Source organism: Schistocerca serialis, chromosome 3 (assembly GCF_023864345.2).
Source record: "Schistocerca serialis cubense isolate TAMUIC-IGC-003099 chromosome 3, iqSchSeri2.2, whole genome shotgun sequence".
NCBI lineage: Eukaryota > Metazoa > Arthropoda > Insecta > Orthoptera > Acrididae > Schistocerca > Schistocerca serialis.
In genome coordinates, this window is record NC_064640.1 from 644811618 (window position 1) to 644824903 (window position 13286).

General features: G+C 40.4%; 1 protein-coding gene across 3 annotated transcripts in view; it reads right to left on the bottom strand.

Annotated features, from left to right (window-relative positions):
- Positions 1-13286, bottom strand: part of LOC126470531 (protein inturned) — a 258007-nt gene that overhangs the window by 37085 nt on the left and 207636 nt on the right. For all 3 annotated transcript variants that reach the window (XM_050098452.1, XM_050098451.1, XM_050098450.1), the window contains exons 15-16: positions 11020-11121; positions 242-381 (exon numbers count right to left, since the gene is read on the bottom strand). In XM_050098452.1, coding sequence (XP_049954409.1) covers positions 242-381; positions 11020-11121 — 242 coding nt within the window. The remainder of the gene's footprint in view (positions 1-241; positions 382-11019; positions 11122-13286) is intronic.

Here is a 13286-nt window from a genome sequence, read left to right on the forward strand (position 1 = left end):
TAATCTCTTCTTACATACTTTCTTTGTAGAAACTTTATAAACACCTTTTATACTTGCCATATACTTAAGCCACCTGCAAATAAAGTCTGTGGATACATATCAGAGACATGATACCAAGTGAAATAATCCAGCTTAATCATCACACATGATAATAATATATGACCAAAGTTGTGTGTAAAATGAACATGACTGCTGGTAACATAATGGGAAAAAATATAACTCCACCATGTGAAATTCTTACCTGTTACTGATGATGCTTTTGTTGGTGTCAAAGAATCTAGCTGCTTGACAAAACCAAGGAAGTTCTCTGCTTTTCGAGAGGCTTTATTAGACAGCAATACATCCGGTGTTGTAATTTGTGGACGGCAATTTGCAGATAACCTTAAAAAAAAAAAAAGTAAATTTATTTGACTAGCATCAAGAATAAAATTCTACAATAATAATGTGCTGATATATGGGTAACTTTTTATACCCACACATACACACATACGTATCTACCCCACAAGTCACCATACGATGCATAGTGGAGGGTACGCTGTACAGCTGTTAGTCATTCCCTTTGCTGTTCCTTTCACACATGGAGTGAGGAAAAAATGATGTCTATATACTTACATTTGAACCCTGATTTCTCTTATCTTGTCTTCATTGTCCTTAAATGATATGATACGTATGTTGCTTGCAGTAGGGTTGTTCTGCAGTCTGCTGCAAATACCAGTTCTCTAAACTTTCTCAATTGTGTTTTGTGAAAAGAATATCTTATCCCTCCGGGGATTCCCATTGGAGTTCACACAACATTCCCATAATACCTGCATGCTGATTAAACCTAAAGGAAAAAATATAGCAGCAAGCCTATGAATTTCTTCAATTTCTTTCTTTAATCCTACATGGTGGGGATCCCAAACACCTGAGCAGTATTCAAGAATGGGTTGCACAAGTCTTCTGTACACAGTCTCCTTTATAGAGACTTAACCCACTAAACCAAAGACAAGCATTTGCCTTCCCTACAACTGACCTTATGTGCATGTTCCATTTCATGTCACTTTGCAACATTATGCCTATATATTTACAAGCCATCACTGTGTCACGCAGCACACTACTGATACTGTAATCAAACACTACAGGACTGCTTATCCTACTCACCTTCATTGAGTTACATTTTCCCACATTTAAAGAAAGCTGCCATTCACCACATGAAATAGAACTCTCTCCAAGTCATCTCATATCCTCCTATAGCCATTCAAAGGCAACATGACACTTTCCAGTACATTATAGCGTAATCAGCAAACAATCACAGAACGCTGCAGATCGTTTACATACTTAGACAACAAAAGCAACCTTATTACTCTTCCCTGGAGAACTCCTGACAATACCTTTGTTTCTGGTGAACACTCATCATCCAAGGTAATGTACTGGATTCTACTACTTAAAATTTTTGCAAGCCACTCATGTATCTGTGAACCTATTCCATATGCTTGTAACTTCATTGACAGTGCACTCTGTCAAATGCTTTCTGAAAATCTATGAATGTGGAATCTTCCTGTTGCCCTTCATCCATGCTTCACAGGATATCATATGCCTTTGTTTTATGTTCTCCATACAGCAGTTTGTGTGGTGGTTGAATGATGGTATGTCTATATGATTCTCCTACACAAATTATTTTTTAAATGCAAGATTGAAAACTTCAGCTTTCATTTTGCTGCCTTCATTTGCCATGCCAGCCTGATCTGAAAGTAACTGAATAGAAGCCTTTGATCTAGTTAGTGATTTTACATGTGACCAGAATTTTCTACAGCTGATGGCAAGATCTGTAGCTAACACATGATGCTGGTGGTGATTGTATGCTTCATGCATCAGCCTTTTTACGGATGCATGAATTTCTACTAACTTCTGCCTACTGGCATTTTGGTATTCTTTTTTGAACTGTGAATACAACAGTCCCCATTTCCTCAGCATTTTCGGAATTTTGTAATTAAACTACTTTTGTATCCAGACAGCTGACATCATGATGGAGGCACATGAGGTGGCTGGGTAGAGCAGTGGAGCATTTCAGAAACCTGCCATGGAAGGCACATGTGTCACTCAGTATGGGCAGAGGGGCATGCCTCTACTTTCTGTAGATTGACTCACATGGTAAGTTCATTTCCTCTCATGGTGTAGTGTTCCCATGTTGTTATCAGCTCACTGTCAGCCCGTGAAGTACCCATGCTGACAGTGTACAGTAGCGACGTTGTCATGCCTGTGCAGATACTAAAACGACATTGGGTCTTTTCTGTTCTTAATCCACTTACCCAGTACAAACATATCCAGAGCACGATTAACTTAACAATCAGTTTAAACTTTGCCCGCCAATGACTTGCTGCAGTGGTAACACCGGTTCCTGTCAGATCACCAAAGTTAAGCACTGTCACACTTGGCTAGCACTTGGATGGGTCACCATCCGGGTCAACTGAGTGCTGTTGACAAGCGGGGTGGACTCAGCCCTTGTGAGGCCAACTGAGAAGCTACTCGACTGTGAAGTAGCGGCACTGGTCACGAAAACTGACAATGGCTGGGAGAGCGATGTGTTGACCACATGGCTCTCTGTATCTGCATCCAGTGACACCTAAGGGCTGAGGATGACATGGCAGCCGGTCAGCATAGTTTGACCTTCAAGGCTTGTTTGGACAGTGCTTCTCTTTCTTTTTCCTTTCCTTTTTTTTAAAAAAATCTTGCCCATAATTCCTGTATGTCCAAAACTAAATGACGTCCACTCATTCTCTAAGTAGAATGCTAACAAATTGTTTTTTCTGCTATTTCCAGCATAAAAAACTCTTCTAGCATCCTTCATAGATTTTTTAACTTAAGTAGCCATCATAGATGTGATGACATAATCACTAATTCTTTTCTCTATATACAGCCAGTGTTATAAGATCAGCAATATTTGTAACTACGAGGACTACAATATTTCCACTGCATGTGAGTTGGCGGATTAGTTGCTCAAGACAGCTTTTGGAGAAAGCGTTCAGGACTGATGTGCAGATTAGCCGTGACAGCAGCTGAAACACCTACTTGGGCATCATCATTTGTTGCAGGTCATGGTTGACATTTCACATGTGGCTGAACACTTCCTGTTTCCTTAAATAACGTAACTGTCTGGCGAATGGTCCGGACACTTGGATGATGTGTCCAGGATACCGAGCAGCATACATAGCACACGCCCATTGGGCATTTTGATCACAATAGCCATACATCAACACGATATCGACCTTTTCCGCAGTTGGTAAATGGTCCATTTCAACACAGGTAATATATCACGAAGCAAATACCATCTGCACTGGCGGAATGTTACATGATACCACGTACTTATACATTTGTGACTATTACAGCGCCATCTATCACAAACCGAAAAAAGTGGTCCAACTAAAATATTCATATTTCTTTACGTACTACACGGATATGTAATAAAAAAAATGGGGGTTCCTATTTCTAAAAAACGCAGTTGATATCCGTTTGACCTATGGCAGTGCCATACAGCGGGTCAACCATAGCGCCATCTGGTTTCCCCCTTCAAGCTAGACGAGTTTCGTTCATTGTAGTTTTTTCGTTTGATGCTTATTTCGTGATATACTTGGCCCAGTCACTATCAATGGACCACCCTGTATTAGACAAGTGTCTGGTGCAATTGTTAGTATGGTTACTGCTGTTACAGTTGCAGGTTATCAAAATTTACGTGACTTTGAATGTGGTGTTACAGTCAGCGCATGAGTGATGGAGCACAGCATCTCCGAGGTAGCAATAAAGTGGGGATTTTCCCATATGACATTTTCAGGAGTGTATCGTAAATATCAGGAATCCGGAAAAACATCAAATCTCTGACATCACTGCTGCCAGAAAAAGATCCTGCAAGAACTGGACCAATGACGGTTGAAGAGATTCATTCACTGTGACAGAAGTGCAACTCTTCTGCACATTTCAATGCTGTGTCATCAACAAGTGTCAGTGTATGAACCATGCAACAAAACATCATCAAAAGGGGTTTCGGAGCCAGAGGCTCACTCATGTACCCTTGGTTACTGCACAACACAAAGCTGTATGCCATTCCTGGGCCCATCAACGGTGACAATGGGCTGTTGATGACTGGATACATGTTGCCTGATTGGACGAGTCTCATTTGAAATCGTATTGAGTGGATGGATGTGTATGTATGGAGGCTACCTCATAAATCCATGGACCCTGCATGTCAGCAAGTGACTGTACAAGCTGGTGGAAGCTCTGTAATAGCATGGGGCATGTGTAGTTGAAGTGATACGGGACCCCTGATACATCTAGATACAGCTCTGGCAGGTGACACCTATGTAAGCATCCTGTCTGATCACCTGCATCCATTCATGTTCATTGTGCATTCCGACAGACTTGGGCAATTCCAGCAGGACAATGTGACACTCCACACATCCAGAATTGCTACAGAGTGGCTCCAGGAACACTCTTCTGAGTTAGGTGGGTACCAACAAAAATTTTCACGATTGGAGGAGAAAGTTGGTGACTGAAATTTCGTAAGAAGATTCTGCCGCAACAAAAAAAAAGTGCCACCCCAATTTGCGTATCATACCACTGGCACTCTCTCCCTTACTTCAAGACAATATAAAAAAAAGAGTTGTTGTTCTTTAAACTTTTTCAATGTCCTCCATCAATCCTATCTGATGCAGATCCCACACTGCACAGCGGTACTCCAGAAGAGGATTGACACGCATAGTGTAGACAGTCTCTTTAGTAGCTCTATTGCATTTTGTAGGTGTTTTGCCAATAAATCACAGTCTTTGGTTAGCTTTCTCCACAACATTACCTATGTGATTGTTACAATTTAAGTTATTTGTAACTCTAATCCCTAATTAGATATATGCGATTTATCATGTAATCAAAATTTAGTGGATTCTTTTCAGTACTCATCTGGATGACTTCACATTTTTCATCCTTTACAGTCAATTGCCATGTTTTGCACCATACAGATAATCATTTTGCTATTGATTTTGATCATCTGGTCACAGTAAATGAAAGCATCATTTGCAGACAATCTGGGTGTGCTGCTCAGATTGTCTCCTAAATCATTTATATAGATTAGGAACAGCAGAGGGACTATAACCCTTCCTTGGAGAATACAAGATATTACTTCTGTTTTACTTGGTGACACCTTGTCTGTTACTATGAAACATGACCTTTCTGACAAGAAATAAAAAAATTCAGTTGCACAACTGGAACAATACTCTGTAGGCACACAATCTGATGAGAAGTAGCTTGTGAGGAATGGCACAAAAGCCTTCTGGAAATCTAAAAATATGGAATTAATTTGATGTCCCCTATCAATAGCACTCATTAATTTGTGAGAATAAAGAGCTGCTTGTGTTTTACAAGAACAATATTTTCTGAATCCATGTTGGCTATTTGTCAATAAATTGTTTTCTTTGAGGTAATCCATAATGTTTGAATGCAGTATATGTTCCAAAATCCTACTGCAAATTGAAGTTAGTGATGTGGGTGTGTAATTCAGTGGACTATCCGTATTTCCCTTCGTAAGTATTGGTGTGATCTGTGCAACTTTCCAGTCTTTAGGAACTCATCTATCAATGAGCCACCGGTTGTATATGATTGTTAAATATTAAGATATTGTATCAGCACAGTCAGAAAGTCAGAAAGGAACATAACTGGTACCCAATCTGAACCTACATCTAAGTTACTGAAGTTAGCAGTTGTTCTTGACTTGAATTCTGGAATTATTACTTTGTCTTCTTTGGTGAAGGAATTTGGTAAAACCATGTTTGGTAGTAGAGTGCCACTGGTGTACCCTACTAATAACCAGAATATGTTTGGGTTTTCTGACAGATTTTGAGACAGTTGCATTGTGGAAACTATTAAAAACATCTCACACTATCACACAAAATTTGGAGCAACTGTAAAACTTTGCCAAGCTTGGGGATTTTGTGTTCTTTTAAATTTGTCATGCTTTTTGCATTGTTTCTGCAGCAGTGTTCTGACCTGTTTTGTGAGCCACTGGCAATCAGTATCAAACTTGCTGTCAGTAGCATTTCTTTGAATTTAAACCACATCTGGTCTACACTTACATAGTCAGATTGGAAGGAATGGAGACTCTCTCTTAGGAAGGCATCAAGTAAATTTATGCCTGCTTTTTTTAAATAGATGTATTTTGCATTTATTTATCTCAATTTGAATTATACTCTGGTTGGATTTATCATACTTTGTGTCAACATTCACTATCTTCTCAAGTTCATTTCTCGCAGGCCATTCTACATCTACACCTACATACATACTCCACAAGCCACTGTGTGCTGCTTGGCAGAGGGTTCCTTGTACTACTACTAGTCATTTCCTTTCCTGTTCCACTTGCAAATACAGCCTCCGTACAAGCCCTAATTTCCATTATCTTATCTTTGTGGTCATACTCCACAAGCTACCGTGTGCTGCTTGGTAGAGGGTTCCTTGTACTACTACTAGTCATTTCCTTTCCTGTTCCACTTGCAAATACAGCCTCCATACAAGCCCTAATTTCTCTTATCTTATCTTTGTGGTCCTTAGGTAAAATGTATGCTGGCAGCCACTCACTGGATGAACTCTATCATTACCAACCACTTGAGATTGTCTGCTTGTTCCACTAGTCTACACATCACTGCCCAACCCCCAAGACCTGACTGGATCCATCCCAAAGTACTACAGCACCTGATTCTACAAATTCTGCCATATTTAAAATGTTCCTGTACTAGGAGGTGTTGGAGATTAGTATTTAACATTACGTCAACAGTGAGGTCATTAGAGACAGTCAAAGATGAACTAGGACTGGTAGGGTGCCAGAGATCTGGACACTGGGTGAGGCAGTTAAAATAAAAACAGAATCTGAAATCCCGTTCATTTGTTAGATCTGCTAGCAGCATAATATTTGTGTAAAGTATTTGTTGAGAGATTGAACCTAAAACTGGCAACACAAAAGCAAAGCCAGTTCCTTCCTCTAGGAATCCCCAGAAAGCATGTTCCTTACATAAGGTATGATGTTAAGGCCTGTATCTATAACAATAAAAAATATTTGAAATACAGAACACCTCGTATTTAAATCCTGCTGTGTTATGGTAAGAGTGGTTGAATTGTTGAGACCGACAGGATTGTTCCATTCTATATGTAGCTGAACAACATGCAGATGAATATGTAATGCCCAATTTCAATGGCTGCTTCACAATATGGGCCATGTGGATCCTCCCTTCCACCACCAGCTTCTCTGTTACAAAGGAGTGTCCCCTTCATCACCCAGTACCACCCCGGATTGGAAAACTGAACCACATCCTACAAGAGGGCCTGAAATGAGGGACATCCTACCCGAAATACTTCCCACCCCTCCTAAAGTGATGTTCCATCAGCCACCCAACCATCATATCATCCCAGTCCATCCCTACGCCACTGTCAGCCCCAGTCTCTTACCACAGGGATCATACTCCTGTGGAAGACTCAAGTGCAAGACATGCCCAATCCATCCATCCAGACCGGTCACAGGCTTATCCTACCCCATTACGGTCCGGGCCAGCTGTGAAAGCAGCCATGTCATATGCCAGTTTAGCTGCGATCACTGCACAATTTTTTATATTGGTATGACTACCAACCACCTGTCCACCAGGATGAATCATCATCATTATTATCAGTATCATCATCATCATCATCATCATCATCATCATCATCATCATCATCTGTTCTGCTCATATGTAGGTTTTCCTATGGTAACTCTCCATGCTCTTTTGTCTTCTGACATCGTCTTCAAATCTTCAAGTGGCTAAGAGTGAAGTGCACTACCATGTGGCACAAAATGCAGCTGAAAGTAACATGCTTGATTACAATTGGTGCTTCACAACACCAGCCACCTGTATCCTCCCCTCCACCATTAGCTTTTCTGAACTGGGCAGATGGGAGTTATTCTAATAACACACCTTCCACTTCTAAAATTATCCTGGTCTCAGGTTATGATAACCTACTGACCCACATCCTCCATCCAACAGTTTCCACCCCATCTGTCCTTCACCTCCTCTCAATTCACACTTCCTCACTGTCACTGTGTGCCACAATCTGTCAATGCACTCACCCTTCCTTTCCCCTTTCTGCTCCCCCCCCCCCCCCCCCCCCCGCCCCCTCCACCCCCCAAACACCCTGCTGACGCTGCATCTGGGAGCCTTGTCCCTTCTATTCCCTGCATGCCCTGACAGACAGTGTTCTTCTATCTCGCCGCCCACCCGTACCCTACTATCTCTCTCCCCTTCCCCACCCCATTCTGGACTGCTGCTTTCATTCAACATAACTGTTACAGTCTGGCCCAAACGACCTGAGATAGCAGTCGTGTGCATGAGTTGTGCCTGCTGTGTGAATGTGTGTGTGTTTTATTTTCTTTTATGAAGAAGGTTTTTGGCCGAAAGCTCAGTGGTAAGTCTTTTTATTGTGCCTGTCTGTAATTCAATGTCTCTCTCATCATGGCAAAAGACTAGATCCACCAAATTAGCACCCATGTCATTAACACACAGCCCACACACAGAAATCTGGTAGATGTTTTAAGTTTGAATGTAATAAGAAAACTTGAATGAAATGGCCTCTCCCTGGCAATGAGCATACGTTCTGGAATTATTTAATGTGTGAAACCAAATGTCATATTTTAAAATCCCATGGATTCTGCAATGCCTTTCATGAGTTTCATTTACCTAAATAGTTCACAGATCTTTTGAGTGACTATTAGCTGGGGTGGTACAAGTTAACAATCATTAATGAAGTTCATGTGAACAGTACATGATTATATTGCATTTAGGTGATCTTAAAGACAAGATACATGAAAGTTCACATTATGCAATGGATGTTTTGACAAAAGTTAATGTAACAATCAAGTTGAAACACATAAGAGAGGGCCATTACATCATACCACATTAAATATATGCATAAGAAATAAACACTGGATTCATAATCAGATTGAGAATTCCTTTATATACAGAAGAACACCATAAACTATAGTGGAGGGAGGATGATAAAGCAAGATCAGGGGACAATCAGCAGTCTTTACAGGAAGTAACCTACTGTATTGGGTTAGTATGAACCTGGCAATAGAGAAGTCAAAATAGAGTACGCAGGGCAGAATAATGTGGCAGAACAAATGAAAGTACTGGCTGGTTATGAAGACTTCATTATAGGAAAAGAATGGTATACACAGTTTGAAGAAGGCAGTTAGAACAATGCACTGTGAGAAAAACAATGCACAGAGCTCAAGAAGTCTAAGCATGAAATCATTACCCCTCCCCTAAACACTTGCACACATAGTGGAAGACACAAGTTCTTCTGACATTTTCCAGAATATGCTTTTAATCAATTGTATATATGTGGCCCATGTTGAAAAAAGAAGGAGGGCAATGGATGACATATTGACTACCTATCTAGAAAATATAATCTGTGAATGAACCCCAGTGCTAAGGTATTTCTGGTATCTAATACTGCATACAATTAATAAATTTTTCTTTATAACATTTTTGCCAAGCTGTTCACAACCACTGTATGAAAAACAAAACAGGAAATTATAATCACTGAGATAACTAAGCAAACAGTTTTATAGTTCATAAGAAAAGATTAACTTAGCATTCAACTACAACTTTTCACTTAGAGAGAATAATACGAGGGCGGTTCAGAAAGTAACCTCCGATTGGTCACAGTGCGGGTTGTGGGGGGAGTAGCGACGCCATCTGTGCGTTCACGCACTCAACAGGTCAGTCGGCATCAAGCCGTGGTCAAGTGAACGTCGTACCTGCGCTAGTTTAGTTTTTGTGGCAGTTTGAAATGTGTGCTGCAATAGAAAACCCCGCCAAATGTGAAGTGCGTGCTGTCATAAGGTTTTTTACAGCCAAAGGATATTCTGCAGCAGATATTCATCGTGAGCTTTGTGCCGTGTACGGTCCAAGAGTTATGAGTGAAGGAGTTGTCCGTGAATGGGTACGTTTATTTAAAAGTGGACGAGAAAACGTTCATGATGAAGAGAGGAGTGGTAGACCATCATTGGTGACTGACGAACTCGTTCAGACAGTTGATGCAAAAGTTCGTGAAAATCGACGTTTCTCAATGTTGGAGTTGTCTACTGGTTTTCCACAGATTTCTAAGACTCTCTTGTACGAGATAGTGACAGCAAGATTGGGTTACCGTAAGTTCTGTGCACGATGGGTGCCCAAAATTCTTACCGACCACCACAAAACTCAAAGAATGGCCTCTGCATTAGACTTTCTGTCACGTTATGAGGACGAAGGAGAACCATTGTTAAACAGAATCGTGACCGGTGACGAAACCTGGATTAAGTACGTGAACCCTGAGACAAAAGAACAATCAAAGATGTGGGCACATTCAAATTCGCCTACCAAACCAAGAAAAGCCTCGCAAGATTTTTCTGCCAGAAAACTGATGGCAACGGTGTTTTGGGATGCCAAAGGGGTGTTGTTGGTTGAATTCATGGAACGTGGTACGACCATTAATCAAGACGTGTACTGTGAAACAATAAAAAAGTTACGACGGGCTATACAGAACAAACGCCATGGCATGCTGACTTCCGGTATCGTTTTTTTGCACGATAACGCCCGTCCTCACTCTGCTCGCAGAACAACGGCCCTTCTTGAGTCCTTCAAGTGGGACGTTATCAACCATCCACCTTACAGCCCAGACCTGGCGCCAAGTGATTATCACCTCTTCATGCATTTGAAGAAATGGCTCGGGTCACAGCGGTTTGATGACAACGAAGAGCTCAAAGATGCGGTCACAGGCTGGCTCCAGGCACAAGCGGGTGATTTTTATGCAGAAGGAATTTCAAAGCTTGTGAAGAGATACGATAAGTGCCTCAATCGCTATGGAGACTATGTAGAAAAATAGTGCAAAGATGTAGTTGTAAGATGTATATATTAAAATATTTTTATTTAACTTGGTGTATTTTTTTAAATCAACCGGAGGTTACTTTCTGAACGGCCCTCGTAGATATCTTACCATTTGGAAGCAACTGAAGAAATGCCAGTCTTCTGGATGGAATGTAGTACTTCCTGGGCCATTTCCACATAGCACACATCTGGGCCTGTTTTTTCCATTGCCCTGAAAAAAATTGCTTGTTTTGAGATCAACTTTATGTTGTGGGAACATGAAAAGAAAACAAAAAACCAGCCTCAGTTGTAACCCTGGAGAATGTGGACCAAGTGTGAAACATATTGAGTGAGGAACCCAATACATCAACAAGACATGCAGCATAGAAAATCTGGATGCTATAGCAATCTCTCCAGAGGACAATGAAAGAGATAATTAGGCTTTTTCCTTACAAAATTCAATTGCGTTAATCTTTGAAAGACAGGGATGTGGAGTGGGAATACTCTCTTATAAATGACATCACTGAGGCCTCTGGATATGGGACAGCAGAAAAGGATCAGGTCTGGTTAGATCAGGTCTCGTTAAGTGATTTCCACATGTACATCAACCAACAGAACTGGTGGCACTGGGATACTATGAATCCACAATTTCAAGCTGCTGTGTCATTTCATCCACAAAAAATCACTGCCATAAATGATGCACAATGCGTTATTGAATCCATTTTTATTGAGGCAACTGTCACAGCAGACAAATATAGACAGTTACTGGAACACAAATCTGTACCAGATGCACACTACTGCCAAATACTCCAAAACTTCTCGTTCATGCTGCACTGAGCATGTCCACGCCATACTGCAGACATCTTCAGTTTCCTTTCGGCGATGTTCAGAGATCGGATTGTTGCACTGGACACCTTAGCATTCACTAGACATGGTCTGGAATACCCTCCTATAGTCCCAATCGCAACCTGAGTGATTATTTCATATGGGTTTATCTAAAGGTCTGAGTCTATACAAAGATGCACTTACAATAGTCCAGGATCTTCATACTGTAATTTCCAGAGAGAATCGTGTGGGTGAAAATGATGTTCTTCAGAAAGCCACCACAGAATTCAGTTCAAGGCTCTACACACTCAATGCTGCAGAAGGAAAACATTTTGAAAATATTCTGTATAAAATTTCACATTGCCTGTTATCACATAAATATGACGACAAGAAGCTGCCACCCCATATTATGTCATAGTAGACAAACAAGTCTAAGATATTGACTTAAAATGGTTTCAAATCAAAACTGAAGAGTTTCCTCATGGGTAACTCTTCCTATTCTTTTGAGGAGTTTCTTGAGAAATTAAGCTGATTCTTACATTACATTGTTGATTGAGTTTACTTAAACTTATGGCTTGGGTTCATAAACATTTTATTTTACCTGTTATTACTTTTATGTTGTAATTTCATGTACTTATATGTTCCATCACCTTGGTGATTTGCTCCTCAATTTGGTCCAATGGAACTAGATGTGTAAATAAATAAATAAAATAAGGTAGAAATAATCTTCTCCTTTCTCTCTCTCTCTCTCTCTCTCTCTCTCTCTCAGAAGCTTTAAGTCCAGCCACTGCACAAACAAGCAACAATGTAGGATGTGAAAGTTTACAGAGGGAGTGGTATCTTCCTTTGAGCTTTTGTGACTGTGTGCCTGCTCGTTGTCTAGCAGTAAATACTGCGCAAAGTAAACTTGAAGTTTAGCGTTCAAGCCTACACTTTTTTCATTCTCTTAAACTGCATTTCGGGTGAGTATCGGTCTCATAGAAGTAGAGAAACTATTTTTTTCACTTTCTGGCCTGCAAGTAACTGAAAAACTCCTATAACGTTTTAATGGCTGACTGTCCAGTTCAGCACATTTTCTGATCTGGAGTTTGGCTCTGGACCACTGGGGTTTCTGGCTGACAGTAAATGGTATTTTCCTAGAAGACTGTAAAGCATTGTACCTTGCACCTATGACCTACACATGTTGTTGCACTCACTTTGGCAAGCATAAAATTATTTATTATTATTATAGTGTGAGTTTCACAGGGAACATCCTGCAGTAACAGCAGTGGTATGAGCATTGCCTATGCTGCATAAGGCTTGACGTATATTTGAAATCTTTGTTGTAATTTACCTGCAGAAAAGGAAAGGTTGGTGCATAACTTCATAGCATTTTTGTTTGGCACTTTGATGCACAGGTTGCTGTTGAGTCTATTTATCGTAGTTATTATTTGTCATTTGATGTTTTCATATAGTTCTTGTGGTTATGTACTGAATTTAAATATCTGATGGTTAGGAGTATTGATTAAGTGTTGGAAAATGGAGGGCAAATTGTAAAAGTCTATGTTTGTAACAAGTTGTTTACTTTGAATT